This window comes from Mus musculus, chromosome 1 (assembly GCF_000001635.26).
Source record: "Mus musculus strain C57BL/6J chromosome 1, GRCm38.p6 C57BL/6J".
Classification (NCBI taxonomy): Eukaryota; Metazoa; Chordata; class Mammalia; order Rodentia; family Muridae; genus Mus; species Mus musculus.
Window position 1 is genome coordinate 24,048,195 of NC_000067.6, and position 15,261 is coordinate 24,063,455.

At 37.6% G+C, this 15,261-nt stretch overlaps 1 protein-coding gene across 19 annotated transcripts in view; it reads right to left on the reverse strand.

Annotated features, from left to right (window-relative positions):
• Fam135a (family with sequence similarity 135, member A) overlaps positions 1 to 15,261 on the reverse strand; it is an 89,727-nt gene that overhangs the window by 37,437 nt on the left and 37,029 nt on the right. For 8 of the 19 annotated variants that reach the window (XM_030242594.1, XM_006496230.4, XM_030242595.1 and 5 more), the window contains 6 exons: positions 9,172 to 9,311; positions 9,010 to 9,080; positions 7,550 to 7,723; positions 5,810 to 5,936; positions 4,989 to 5,142; positions 936 to 1,013 (listed from right to left, as the gene is read on the reverse strand). In XM_030242594.1, coding sequence (XP_030098454.1) covers positions 936 to 1,013; positions 4,989 to 5,142; positions 5,810 to 5,936; positions 7,550 to 7,723; positions 9,010 to 9,080; positions 9,172 to 9,311 — 744 coding nt within the window. Of the gene's footprint in view, positions 1 to 935; positions 1,014 to 4,988; positions 5,143 to 5,809; positions 5,937 to 7,549; positions 7,724 to 9,009; positions 9,081 to 9,171; positions 9,312 to 15,261 lie in introns of those variants that run through there. The other 11 variants (NM_026604.4, XM_006496234.3, XM_006496232.4 and 8 more) reach the window with 3 other exon arrangements.

Here is a 15,261-nt window from a genome sequence, read left to right on the forward strand (position 1 = left end):
TAGTTTTAGGTCTTTCCCCAACAAATAAAAATACACACACACACACACACACCCTTTAAGAAAAGCCCTAATTATATTAAGCAGCATTTTAGAAAACTATGCTGTTGACAAGCTAAGCAGAGAGGCTGGCAGTACACTAATTTAACCTAGTGTATATTTTAAACACTATACAGAATGCTAACATATGCCACAAATGGTCATAGTGTACTATAGATTGTAGTATAGATTTAATTGTAAGTAACTTCTTTCCATCATGATAAACAACAAGCAAGTCAGTAAACTAAGTATAGGTACTATTGCTATGCAAGGACAAGGCGAAAATGTATGGTGGCCGTGCATGGTGGCTCACACCTCAAATCCCAGCACTTGAAAAGTAGAGGCAGTCAGACTTCTGTGATCCAAAAATTATACATAAATAATATGAAAAAGCATAAACAAAAACAGATAAGTGGACCTCCTCCTTTAATAGAATAACATTTAGATAGCAGGCATTCAGTATCATTGTCTTAAGTCTAGGATGATGAAAAACATGCAAATTGACTACAGCCATGAAACCAATTCTGAGGGTTTTTTATCCCTCCCACTCACAAAACCAGCTTCAGTTTTTAAATCACATCACTAAGGATTAGGTTCGTCCAAAGATGAAATGACTTTAAGGACTTTAATGGCAATTTTTATTCAATAAGCACATTTTTGTGGTGTAGATGGTTTTGAAAAAGCTAGAATATGTGAAAAGCCAAAGAGATCTTCATACTATCATTTTCACTTCTAAATAAAAACTTCAACATTAAAAATCAATTAGATTATTCCAAATTTATCTGCAAACCAAACTGATTATATACATTAGCTCTTAAATAAAAGTGCCGGGAATACACTCTGCTCTTTACAAAGTTTAATTGAAAGGGATTATTTAATTAACCTATTTGTAAACATACCTAGACACGTGTCGTTCTGAGTTCTTGGCTGTGTTCTTCTGAGGAGGCGCTCATATAGGACCTGCATGCTGGCCTTGGCTAGTCATAAGGGTTGCACACAGCACTAGTTACTATACTCTTTTTACAATAAAACTTATTTGAATTTTCCAATTTGTTAATAATAGACTTAGTATTGATAGGGCAATTGGTTAATTAGCTTATTAGAATTACAAATGATGTACATTCAAGTTTAAATTATTTTCTTTTTAATATTTACATTGTGCTGATAAATATTTCTTATTCCATTATTATTTTGATGTTCAGTTTTATAGATTGAGAATTTTAGTGGGGGCAAGAGTCTCAGAGACCAGCCAGCTCAACTCTCCACTTGAGCAAGGGTAGGTGTTAGGCTCAGACAGGCTAGTGACCTGTCCAAACCTAGACTCCAGAAGCCCTGACTTTTGTTTTATGAGCTTCTTTAGAGCGGAGCTCTTTAATCCAAACAATGTTTATTGCTACATCCTCATAACAAAATGTACATCATTTATCTAGGAGAGAAGAAAAGGACAAAAGAGCAGGAAGGAATTTAAAGTATTATTTTAAAAGAGGGAAGAGTTTACATTAGTTTTTCAAAGCATGGTGCTTAAGAAATTTAGCTCTATGCTTATTTGAAACATTAAAAATATTAGATAATATAAAAATATATTCTCTAATCAGGAGCTACTTTATATCCCTTATTAAAACCAGTGATCATAGTGATGCTTAATAAATAAATAGTGCATTATACACCATGGAAATATATTAGTATCCACAATTCAATTTTACTGGAACAAAAACAGTGTTGATAAGCTCATAATGCAAAACATTTTTACTCTAAGCAGTTCATAGTATTTTTAGATATTCTCTAAGAGGATGCACTCAAGAGTAAACTAATCTACAATCAAGAGAAAGACAATATAAATAGTAAAGTTTACAGAGACACAGAATTTACTAATAAATATTTGTTGAAGATGAGTCTTAATTTTTAAAAAATCCCTAGGAAACTACTATAAGCTGTGTTTAGCTATACTTTTCAAGCAACACAATAAAAACCCTATTTTCCCATTTTTATTAATTAAGTAATTCAATAAGTATATTCTCAGTAAGTATAAGCAATATACTATAATCTTATTTTCTAATACTGAAGTGTAGGCCTTAGAATTTTGTTTTGCAATATTTTAAAGTAAGTAATTCAGAAATCTTTAATAACTGCCAAATTTAAATAAGAACATTTTTAATGTAAAATTTTATAAAATGTACTTATAAGCCCAAAGTTATACAACATATTAAGAAATCTGAGAATATTATATCCAAATAAATTATTAAGCTAAGTTAGACTAATAAAATAAAAATAGCTCTAGCACTGTCTAAGCAATTTGACAAAAAAAATTGTTTTTGCCAGGGAAGTGGTGGCACATGCCTTTAATCCCAGCACTTGGGAGGCAGAGGCAAGCAGATCTCTGAGTTTGAGGCCAGCCTGGTCTACAGAGTGAGTTCCAGGACAGCCAGGGCTACACAGAGAAACCCTGTCTCAAAAACCAAAACAAACAAACAACAATCACTGACTGTTGCTATGTGACTCTTCTGTCAACCCTAGCAAAAAGCTGGTTTGTTACCACAGATGCTAGAAGTTATTTAAGTCTCAGACTGGTTCCACCTGCACCTAGCAGGGTGGCTGACTTCAAAGCTGCCTTAAAATCCAATGAAATTACCCTAACAAGTGTCCCCACTGCTACAACTTTACAGCTTTGGCTCAGGAGTATTCTTACCCTGAGTTTTTGATCTTCATGCACAACAGTGATTTCCTTATCTGGAGAGTGCAAACTAGCTGGTGTTTATAGAAGCAAAGTGAACAATACGTTGCCTTTAAATGTACACTTTCAAGCACAGAAGATGAACAAAAGCCTCTCTTAATTCTAATGCAGTAATTTGATTTTTCCTCATGAAAATGCCATCATCACACGAAGTTGAATTTTTTATCTTATGCTGGTACTGAGGACACAGCCCAGGGCTCATACATTACCAGGCAAGGACTCTACTGGGTCTCCCACCCAGCCTGCCTGTACATTTTAGGTCATTGCTTTTCACAAGTCCTCCCTTCTAGCACACAGTGCCCTTCAACTACACTGTGGTTTCAGAATTTTGTGTTCTAGTCAATAATCCTAACCAAATTTATAATTTACTTGCAAAAATATTTTGAGTATCAAATTATATCTTTTGGACATTGTTTTTATCAGAGATAAAAGATGAGCAAAATTAGCTCTACTTTATAAAAGATGATTTTTTTTTCTTTTTCTTTTTTTCCGAGACAGGGTTTCTCTGTGTAGTCCTGGCTGTGAATCCAGGGAACTCACTCTGTAGACCAGGCTGGCCTCGAACTCTGAAATCCAACTGCCTCTGCCTTCCAAGTGCTGAGATTAAAGGCATGCGCCACCATTGTCCGGCTTAAAATATCCTTTCATTCCTAACAGAGAACTTCATTTCTGTCTGAGGCAGCAGTTTCCTATACAATCTTCCCAAGGGAGACAGAGGCATCTAAATACTTGAAATAACCAGAACAAAAGGGAATTTCAGAGAACAACGATCTAAAACCTCCCTTTCCATACCATCATTTTTGCTTTGAGGAGGACTGTGTGGTCAGCATATCTTCCTACTAACTAAGAGAGCAGGCAAGTGTATTTTCCTCGAAATTGTGTTCCCTTGAGGTTCCAGAATCCAATCAGCAGTGCACTTAATGATAGCTGTGTTTTGTCAAGTGAAGAGGAGTGAACTCAACTGACGCTCACCACATCCAGCCTTCTAAAAAGCAGTACACCGCCTAGCATTCTCTCAGAACTAAACTGAAGTGAGGTGACAAGGATTTAAGATTTCTTGTAATGTTTTTGAAAATTTTCTTCCTTTATTTTTAGTTTATGCACATGGGCATTTTGCCTGCATGTATGTATTCACATCACATGTGTGCATTGCCTGAACAGGCCAGAAGAGGTTGATAGACCTTTTGTGACTGGAGTTATAGTGATGAACCCCAAGTTGAGTGCTAGGAATTAAACTTGGATCTTTTGGAAGAAGAGCCAATGCTCTTAATCACTGAGCCATCACTCTAGCCCTCTAGCAATGTTTTATAACCTCAAGGACACAATTAAAACAAAACAAACAAAAAAACCTTCACTTATTCTCAAATCCAAAAATATTTAAAATAAGTTACCATATTAGAGAACATATTGCTATTGTTAAAATACTTTCCTTGAGGTACAAAGAAATATATGAAGAATAGTAATTAAGTAAAAATTTCAAAAATTCCTAACTTATTTAAATAAATAATGATGAAAAAAACTCATTTAAGAAAATTAAATTAGGTTTTTATGAACTAATATCTGAAAACTGAAGTTTATAAACTGTTCGTGAAGCTGGGTGGTAGTGGCACAAACCTTTAACCCCAACACTCAGGAGGGAGAGGCAAATGGATTTCGGTGGACTTGAGCCAGCCTGGTCTACAGAGTGAGTATCAGAACAGTCAGAGCTACACAGAGAAACCCTGTCTTGAAAAAACAAACTAATAATTAGATGAAACATCTGAGAAAAACTAAAGTATCTTTGAAATGTTAAAACACTGAACACTGTTATTATTTTTAACTTAATCTCTGAGAAAGCGAGCCCTGAGGTAACTATAGCCAACTGCGTACAACAGTGTCTAAGTGTCTGCACTGTGCGCTGTGCTGCTGACGTGCGCGTCTCACTTACCTTCTTAAGACTGCAGATAATCATACTTGATTTCTAGGATACTTTTAAATTAATGTATGCCTTGTTATTTTAAAAATCAACTAAGACTCACTTCAATTTTAGCACATTCTAAAATTGAGATTATTTTTCCACATTCTAAGAAAAAGTTTCAAATTTCCAAACGTGATTATCAAAGGTAGAAAAGTCAGAATTAAGAGAGAAGTGAAGCACTAATGCAGGAAAACTGCGGCAAAGCTGGTCACTAGCAAGAGCGGTGGAGAGAAGGACTAGGAGATCTGGCCGCTTTTAACATACCCAGGTCTAGTTTCTGACAAGAGGGAATCTCTTCTGTTACCGTAATGAAGTAGCTGTGCAATCCCTTGAAGGCTAGCAGCAAAGTAGCACAAAGTGTATAATGAAAATGATAGGCATGGTGCAGGAAGGACTCTGCAATGAGGAAGCTACAGCCCTAGGAAGGAACAGATTTGGAATACAAAATGTTAGTAAGCAAACAACAAAATGTGTTACACCCGAGACCCTGAAAAACTAAGAAGAAACCCCCACAACTAACCTATTGCCATTTAGTTACTGTACAAGGTGTAAGAATTCATCAGCATCTTGCCCCTCCTGTGATTTAAATGTATAAATATGATGATAGCGATTTCAGTCATCACGGGCTGCTACAAACACGCTGATAAACTCTGGCTTTGCTAAGATGAGGTCCTTTACCGCTCCTTTGGAGACATTGCCTTCGGTCCTCAGTGGTACCTCTCCCTTCCTGTGCTACTTATGCTGGCTCAATGTTTATGTCCACCATTCTTCCTAAAAGGCCCAGTGCATGCTCACACTAAGTTTGCTAAGGGAACATCAGGTGACCACAACAGCTTTACAAAGGTCACTGGCTGTCAAAAACCTCTTTTCACTAAATCTGTTAACATTTGAATTTAGAGGCTGGTGTTCATAATACATAATTGACTATCCAATTGGTTATGATTTTATTTAACTAGATCTTTAAGTTACTGAACTCTACTAATTCATCAAAGAAATTAAATTCACTTATAAACTATTCAAAATATTTTTTTAAATAAGGGAAAAATAAAATATGAAAAGAGTTTATAGACATATTCAATGCTTACATCTGGTGATAACTGTTTTGTGTAGTTAATACCAAAGACTACACTTTCCAGAGTCGGAATCGCCGAGTCTTTGCTCTGTGCTGGCGCATTTCTATTTAACCAAGTGGTCTTCACAGGGCGAGGAAAGCTGGGGGGACAGGGAGCACGGCATTACTGTCTCAATAGTCTGCTTTCATGTAGGATATGCACAGAAGAAAGTAGTACAAAATAACATTCTAACTTCTAGAGTATTCTTACATTTTCTTTTAATAATTTGAACTTATGACAAAAAGTACAATGAACATTAAGTATTTTCTCTCTCTATGAGATACAGAGGACTGAACCAAGGACCTTACACATGCCAGACAAGCACTGAATATACCAGGCAAGTGTGCCAGCAAACTCAGAGTAATTCTACAACTCACCTATTTAGCTGGTAAATCAGATTTTTTAAAAATTAATTTATTTTTTACACTCCATATTTTATCCCCCCACCCCAATCCACCCTCCTACTGCTCTACATCCCACATCTCCTCTCCACCCCCCACCCCACCTGGCCTCTAAACTCCCTGGGGCCTCCAGTCTCTTGAGGGTTAGGTGCATCATCTCTGAATGAACACAGACTCGGCAGTCCTCTACTGTATGTGTGTTGGGAGCCTCATATCAGCTGGTGTATGCCGTCTGTTTGGTGGTCCAGTGTTTGAGAGATCTCAGGGGTCCAGATTAATTGAGGCTGCTGGTCCTCCTACAGGATCGCACCCTTCTTATACCCCCTTATGCATCACCTCTAACAGCTATTACAATCAGATTTGTGTTAGAAATTGTAGACAGCACAGAAATCAAATCTATAGAGTATTTTTAGGTAAAGTTATTGATTTGAGAGTTCTAACTACTGCCTACATTATAAAGGATTTCTATTTTATGATCCATAGAGCATAATTGTGTCTTATACTGATGAAACATAATTTTCCCTTCATGGAAGTAGTCAGAAAAAAAACCAATTATCCAATGAATTTGTTATCTAAACTGTTACATATTCTTTAAAGATTTATCTTGATTTATTTTACTTATGTGCATGTACAGGAAGAGGCAATGTGCAAAAGAGTGCAGATCCTCCCAGAGGGGTCAAATCTCCCTAGAGCTGGAGCTACAGGTAGTTATGAGTCACCTGGCAAAGGTTCTGAGAATAAAACATGCGTCCTCTGAAGGGGTATTATGTACTCTTGAGCCTTGAGCCATCTCTGAACCCCAATATTATACAATTCCAAGTTAAAATGGAATTATGGCATAATATAAAAATGTTAATTAAAATTCATAAATTGTTTAAAACTTTAAAAGGCAGTAACTTTGGGATGAAATAGAAGATCCAGAAAAGAGACAAAGCTAAAAATACATTCATATCCTCATTCATGGATTAAGTACACTATACACATGCACGCCTACACAAACCAAAATAAATCAAAAATTAAATCAAAGAGAGACTAAACAATGCTGCATGATCATTTCTGTACTGTATTCTTTTACTCAGTTAAATAACTGAATTATAAAAAAAACTACTCCTTACTCCATATTTCTGTAATAAAAACATTATTTATAATAATGGCACAATGCTCTTAAATTATATCATTTTATTATCTTAGCATAAAATGAAAATCTATTAATAATGATTTTACTACTTCAGTTACTTTTGTCCAGGTATGTTTTCAGCATGAAACAGAAAGGCTTTACGTTAATTAGTAGTAGACTCTTAGTTGAATTCACCTTATTAGCGGCTGGTGTAGTGCAACCAATGACGCGTGAACTGTAACGGACACCACAGACAGGTGGAAGTAATCAAACATGACATTCGCATGGTGATGAAGGCCTCTACAGATGCTATAGTGCAGCTTCAATGTCCGACTGCTTATTAGTTGCAAGGCATTCAGATCATCTGCCCTACAGAAAGCAACATATTTTCATGTAATTGTGGGCTGTTTAGTAAAGGCTGATATGTATCATCCGTTGAAACGATTCCTCACAGGCTTCGTTACTTCAGCTTACAATGAGAGGGACTTTGCAAGCATCAGTGTGATGCGGCGGCCGCGGCAGTGTGAGAACAGTGAGATTCAACCCACAGCTTCCTAACAGTATACAATCTGGGCTGCTTAACTAACATGCCTATAAAAACACCTTCTTTTTCATAGCTTAATGATTAATATCCATCTTACATTTTATTCAAAGGAGAATACTGTTGCTTACAAAGTCAAATAAGTCCCCCAAAGTGTATCAAACTATTTTTACTGCACAAAATTTTCTTAAGTGCTGCTTAGACACCTTGAACATTTATTAAATCCTTAGTGAGACCCTATCTAGTAAGCAAACCACTTCTTATTTGGTAATGATATTGCTATTATATATATAGTCTGTCACTATATTTACACACACACACACACACACACACACACTCAGAAACCCTGGAAAGAGGTCATAAAATTTTATGCAGACAACCTTTTAAAACCCATGCATACATCATAACTCAGCTACTCAGTCACCTACCTACTTCAGCTTACTCAAAGAGTTATTATGACTCACTTTAAAGTGTAAAGAGGAGCAACAGGTACAAAAGCAGGATTGTCCTGCCATGATAGGCAGGAGGACACTTACAGCAGACATTTTAGTAATGTGACTGCTTGGTACTACTTAGTTAAAAGTATTGTTAATACTTGCTTAAAATGAAGAAAAGGCTCTCAAAAATAACAGCCATGGGTTAAATGAATACGAACAAAGTGTGCCTCTCCCGCACGTGTTCAGGCTGTGGGCAAGTTCTGAGTAACTGGGACCTCAGAGATTAACAAGCTAGAAACACCCGTTGAGTACCATCAGTCTCGAGCATTCTGAATACTAACCAGGTCACCCCTACAGAAGCTCTAACTCATGCCATGAAAAGTTCATCAACGGCCAATGGAAGACAAGTCACTTAAGTGTTTTATGGCAGTGCTACTACAGCAGCCATACAATGTTAGAGTCTAGGAAACTCTTATAATTTTTCACCTAATCTGATCTCACTACCCAGCATGGGCATGGAAGAGTAGTCCCTACCTTCTCAACAGGGTTTCCCAGAAAAATAGACGCACTTTAGAATAGAAAAGAACATAAGAGGTTCCAAAGAGAAAACGGGGTTCACACAAATAAGCCATGAGTTGGCTACAGATGTTTACAGGTCTGAGCACCAGCCTACTTACGAATAGTCTCCATCTGTGAAATGTAGACCCAACGATAACAAAAAACTGATTTCTTCAAGGGTTTCTTCAATCTAAAGAGAAGTTTTTAAGATGCTTAATATTTCTAAATGTTATAAATAATCACTGAAGTTTCACAGTAAGTAGATATGAAGAGATGGTCACCTTTCTTTCATCCAACAGCATTTTAACTTTGAAGATCATGACATCATTTAAAACAACTTCTTCATTTTTATATAGGATCTGAAATGTTTTGCTGCAAACCAGAGCATCATGAACGGAAGCTGGAAAGGCTAATGTCATGCCTGAAGAAGATGAGAAATACAACTGAGAGGTGAATGATGAAGAGTACAAGAAATTAAAGACTATTTAAAAATACTATAATTTGATATTATTGGATTGTCGTTACCATTTTATATAGAACTGTTAAAATATTTCTGAAAACTTACTAATTTCTGATAAAAAGTAAAATAAGTATACCATAATCATTATGAAAATTCCTGTATAGACTTTTCATTACTTGAAAGACAAGTGAGGAAATATGAATAGGTATTTTAGAGTGAAACTAATCTAACACAGAAAAGGGGCAACTTAGATCTTTACTGTTCAAGTACAAAATGATGCAGCTGGCTTTTTGCCTTTGTTGCTAGGACAGAGGACTCCAAATCTGTGTCCTTAGATTCTTCTGTTAGCTAAGGAGGACCCAGAACCGGGCTACCATGATATGAAGACAAACCATGTGATTTGAGAACTGGCTTTCAGCACAGGAAATAAGGTTACTATCTAAGCAGGGAAGAGACTGGGAATTTGAATTTATGTTGGGGAGAATCCAATCTTGTGCTCACCTAGTAACACATCAATAAAACTCTGGACACAGAACTTTGGGTGAGCTTCTCTGGCTTATAATACTGAAAATTCCTATCTAGATTGACTGGACACAGGAGTGAGGGCAATACACCCTGGTTTTATGGGAGGAAAACAATGGAAGCTTATATATAGGGCTTTGCATATTCAGTCCTATGTATTTCTTCCATTTTTTTTCTCATTAAGGTTCTTTTAGTGAGTCTCAAAATTCTGTAACAGACACTTGGTCAAGTTGTTTCCATTAAAAAGTACTGATTTTAAAAACTAATACCTGAAAACTCCCCCTCCCTGCACACACACACACAAATACACACACACAAAACTTCCTTCTAGAAGCTTTACAATGCACTGTTACCATTAATCAGTCTTTTACTATTAAACTTAAATGGCCAACTGAGACAAGCAGTCTGAGACCGTCCTTCTACCACTGATTAAGCCTGGAGTGGGAGATGTCAGGGACAAATACTCATTTAGCCTTCTGGGCAGACTCCGTATAATCTGGGACATGTGAAGGGATGAGCAAAGATAAAACAAGCTATAGATAACAGGAACAAGATTTCTGCAAGAGAAACGATGTGTGTATTCTGACAAGTTCCTCACCATCTTAGGTTGGCACAGCTGTAATGCTTCTTAAGAAACAGCCCTGAGCTGGCAAGATGGCGCAGTAGTCAAAGCCGTTGCTGCACAAGCCTGACAACTTGAGTTCCATTCTTGGGGCCCAAGGTAGGAGAGAATTAACTCTTGTAAGTTGTCCTCCAGCCCCGACACATGTGCTGTGGCATGTGAGTGACTGCATGGACACACAGGCTTGCAAATAATTAAAAGGCGTGCATATTAATAGTCTTTTCAATATATTTACAACTTTTCTGTAAGTTTGAGATATTTCAGAATAGACAAAACGGAATAGCTCAAAAATTTCATTCTGAATGTTTAAGAGCTGAGACGGGGAAATTTCCCTTAATACAATATAGATTCTGTGTAAAGCCTTCAGACAATGCTAGTTAGAATCTGTTTCCTCACAAAGCAAAGGCTACTGCCTTCCCATGAATTCTGTTTCTTTTCCCTCCTGTATGTCCTGTTTGCATGTATTTGTTGTGACAGTGTGTGCATATGGAGGTAAGGACCAGTCATGTAGACAAGAGCTCAAGTTGCTCGTAGGTGTCAATCGCTTTTTACCTTATTTAAGGACAGGGCCTCTGACTGGATCTAGGACTCACGAATTCAGCTAGACTGCTTGCGAGAGAGCCCTGGAAATTCTCTTGCTTTTCTCCCTTGAGCTGAGATTACAGCAGGGGCTGCCATGCCCACCCTTTTTATGTGTATACTTTTCTTTCTTTTTTAAAAAAGATTTATTTAATATATATATAAAATAAATAGCTGTACAGATAGTTGTGAGCTTTCATCTGGTTGTTGGGAATTGAATTTAGGACCTCCGCTGGCTCCAGTTGGCCTCACTAGCTCCAGTAGATGGCTCTGGCCCAAAGATTTATCTATTATTATAAATAAATACACTGTAGTTGTCTTCAGATGCGCCAGAAGAGGGAGTCAGATCTCATTATGGGTGGTTGTGAGCCATCCCACCATGTGGTTGCTGGGTTTGAACTCAGAACTTTTGAAAAGAGCAGTCAGTGCTCTTTTTTTTTCTTTTTTCTTTCTTTATTTACATTTCAAATGTTATCCCCTTTCCTAGTTTCCCCTCCCAAAATCCCCTACCTCCTCCCTCCTCCCCCTGCTCACCAACCCACCCACTCCAGTTTCCTGGCCCTGACATTCCCCTATACTGGCACATCGAGGCTTCACAGGACCAAGGGCCTCTCCTCCCATTGATGACTGACTAGGTCATCCTCTGCTACATATGCAGCTGGAGCCATGAGTCCCACCATGTGTTTTCTTTGGTTGGTGGTTTAGTTCCAAGGAGGTCTGGGGGGGTGGGGGTGAGGGTACTGGTTAGTTCATATTGTTATTCCTCCTATGGAGCTGCAAACCCCTTCAGCTCCTTGGGTCCTTTCTCTAGCTCCTTCATTGGGACCCTGTGCTCTGTCCAATGGATAGCTGTGAGGTACTCTTACCCGCTGAGCTATATCACCAGCCCCGTGGATACTTTTCAAAGTGAGGCTCTTCCTACACTTGTCCCCAGGGCTTGGACATCCTTGTTTCTTAGCTTTCAGACACCAGCTCCCTTTAAAATCACCACTATTGGTAATGTCGAGCTTCCTGTCATTAGGCTGCATATCTTACTGACCACCTCATTCATTCTTGCAGATCCATCAAGATTCTCATTTCCTTTTGAAATTTTAATTTACTTTACATCCCAACCCCCTCCCCCTCCCAGTCCTTCCTCAAGATCCTAATTTCTTTTTTAAACAATTCTTTTTTTTTTTTTTTTTTTCCTGAGACATGGTTTCTCTGTGTAGCCCTGGCTGTCCTGGAACTCACTTTGTAGACCAGGTTGGCCTTGAACTCAGAAATTTGGCTGCCTCTGCCTCCCAAGTGCTGGGATTAAAGGTGTGAGCTCGGCAAGATCTTAATTTCTTAATGATTTTATTTCTTAATTCAGACTTATTCCTTCTAAAACTACCTTCTATATTACTGCTGATGTATAGCAAAACAGGCTATACCCAACTGTCTAGGTACTTTTCCCCTCTGTGTTCCTGACCCATAGTCCTCTTTAGCTTCTCCTTCCTATGGTCATTTCCTAGATTTTTACAATGCTTCTGACTGCAATTCCTCTGCAGCATAAGTTTAAATTGACTTCCTGTTACAACCACACCTATTTTCCCAGCGTACTTCCCCAAGTAACAATGTCTAACAAGCCTTCAGGCCCACTGAGGACTGAGTCTGTGGCTCCAGCTCCTCTTCTGGCCTCTCCGTTTTCTTCCAAGCGTCCATTTTCCTTCTAAGTACATGTTACATTCTGATTCATCACCATCATACCCTCTTACATTCATACATCCCACCAAGAGGGCCCAGGAACAGCAGCATGTGCCAAGAATACCTGTCTATCAAGGCTGACATTAAAAGGACTGATAACTCCAGTCTAGCTTGGGCAACTCAATGAGACTCTTGTCTTAAAACACAGAAAACAAACCATCAAATATATATATATGTGTGTGTGTGTATATATATATATATATATATATATATATATATATATATATACACATACATATATACATATCCACACACACATATATATAACACACACATAGTGTTCATTGTATGTGTGTGTTTGTGCTTGTGTGTGAATATTTACTAGCTTTGTTTGATTTCATTGCTTGTATATCTCAGTTTTGCGAATTGCAGCTGTCTGCCTAACCCATACAAGTGAGATGTGCCCATACAACTCTTTGGTCTGGCTATGCTTTACAGTCATGGCCACTTATCTCAGGGGAGCCCTTAGTGCTGCCTGCCAATTATGCCGACTTCTGAACCTGCCTGTAACTCACATTTCCAGGTGACAACTTCACAATGTATTGTCTGTCCCCTATCCTGCCTTCTATAACTTTGGTTCTTATGTAACGAGATAGTCATCATTGTTTTCTTCTCCTTCTCCATCATCATCAGCTGAAAACTTCTATAAGTCCCACTACTATACATACCTACAGATGATCCTAGACAAAGTTATTGTTTCTGTTTCCTTTTCTGGCACAGCTCAAGTTCTTGGCATTTAGTATGTTTATTTAATTCATATCCTCTCCTTCTTATCTCTCAGCCTATTTTGTTATTGCCAGAATTTTCGATGGTCCAGTGATTCTCACTTCCTGATGTCCATACCCTTGTATAATTTCTTCCCACAAAGTAATCAGAATTAATGTTTGTGAATAAAGCATAAGTAATGGTATAATTTGTGTAAACAAAGCAGAAGTAATTGACTTTAACTTGTGAGAGACTCTGAGCCAGAGGCACGGGGCTAAATTCCTGACACAGAAACTGTTATAATGTGGTGTTTAAAACTAAGTTGGGTAGCAACTTTTTACACAGCAAGAATTAATTCATATTCCATCTAGTCTCTGACCCATGCAACTGCACATCAAGACCAATGAATTCTGCACTGTTAAATCCAATGGGAAACTCTCAAACCTCAGTCACTTGTTAGCATCTACCATAGTTACAATGTGTCTCAGTCCTGAACACTTTTTAATGTGCCTTTCTAGATATCACACTCTTGAGGTGTTCTTCTGAGAAAGTATTCCACTCACAGGCTGAGCAGCTAATCTACTACAGTTACATGCCTGCTCAGAGAAGACACAAGAGATTTTGTAATTCCCAGCACAGACAGTGGCTGCATATCAGTTACTTCCCTTTCCTAAGTCTGATGGTAGTCACTGGCTAAGTGAATGTCACACATGTCCTGAGTGTTTGGTTGCCTCAACAGATATATGTAAACCTGTCTAATCTTGCATCAGCAGAAAACATTCTCATGATCAGACTAAAAGCAGTAAAAAATTTTACTCAGTGCCTCAAATTAAGACTTCAGTTTCCAAGGTTGTCCACAAGCATCTTTTTAAGTCTTTAATAGGCTTTCCAAGTATCTCTGCTCAAAACACGTACAGACTCATGGAGAAGCATGCAAAATAATTTTCAACAATGTACAAAGTCAAATATTCAGATTCTTCACAATTCATGACATTAGGTCTCTGACAACTCCAATAAAATACATTTCCAGGAAACTGGGAAGGGAAGTCATGGGCAAAGTGCTTACTATGCAAGCATCAAGACTCAATTTTGAATCCCTAGTTTCCATATGAAAGTCAGGCATGGTGGTAGTTAGCTCTCTGTAGGACAGAGACAGAAGGATACCCAGAGCCTGTGGGCTAGCCAGGCAAGCTGAATCAGCAAACTTCTGGTTCAGTGAGTGATGCTGCGTTTTTTTTTTTTTTTTGTTTTGTTTTTTTAAAGGCAGGAGGGAGAGAAAAATAGGAAAACATTCAGTGTAAGCCTCTGCCCTACAAAATGCACATTGCAGCTACAAATACTATGAAGAATTCCTTAGCAAATAGTTTATCAATTTAAAATGAATCTTACGTTCAAGCTCTTCCAATATCTAATTACTCCCTCCTTTCATTCAGTAATGGTCAGACACTGAGACCTAGCAAAAATCTAAATGAAGCTTCTAATCATGCAAGTTAGAAACCAAACCACTCAACTAGTGTTGTCTTAGAAAAAAAAATAGGTTAAATACAAACTTTTTACCAGTAAAGAGAACATGAATTAAAAGTTTTTCATAAACTTTTATTATGTTTCAAAGTTCCCTACAATATGGGGTGGGAAAATTTTTATGGCAAATGGACCCTAATTTCTTATATATATTTTCTTTTCTAAAATTTGATTTTTAAACTAAATTTGATTTTTAATTCTACATGTTTGTGGGGTATGTAGTAGAATGTAAGC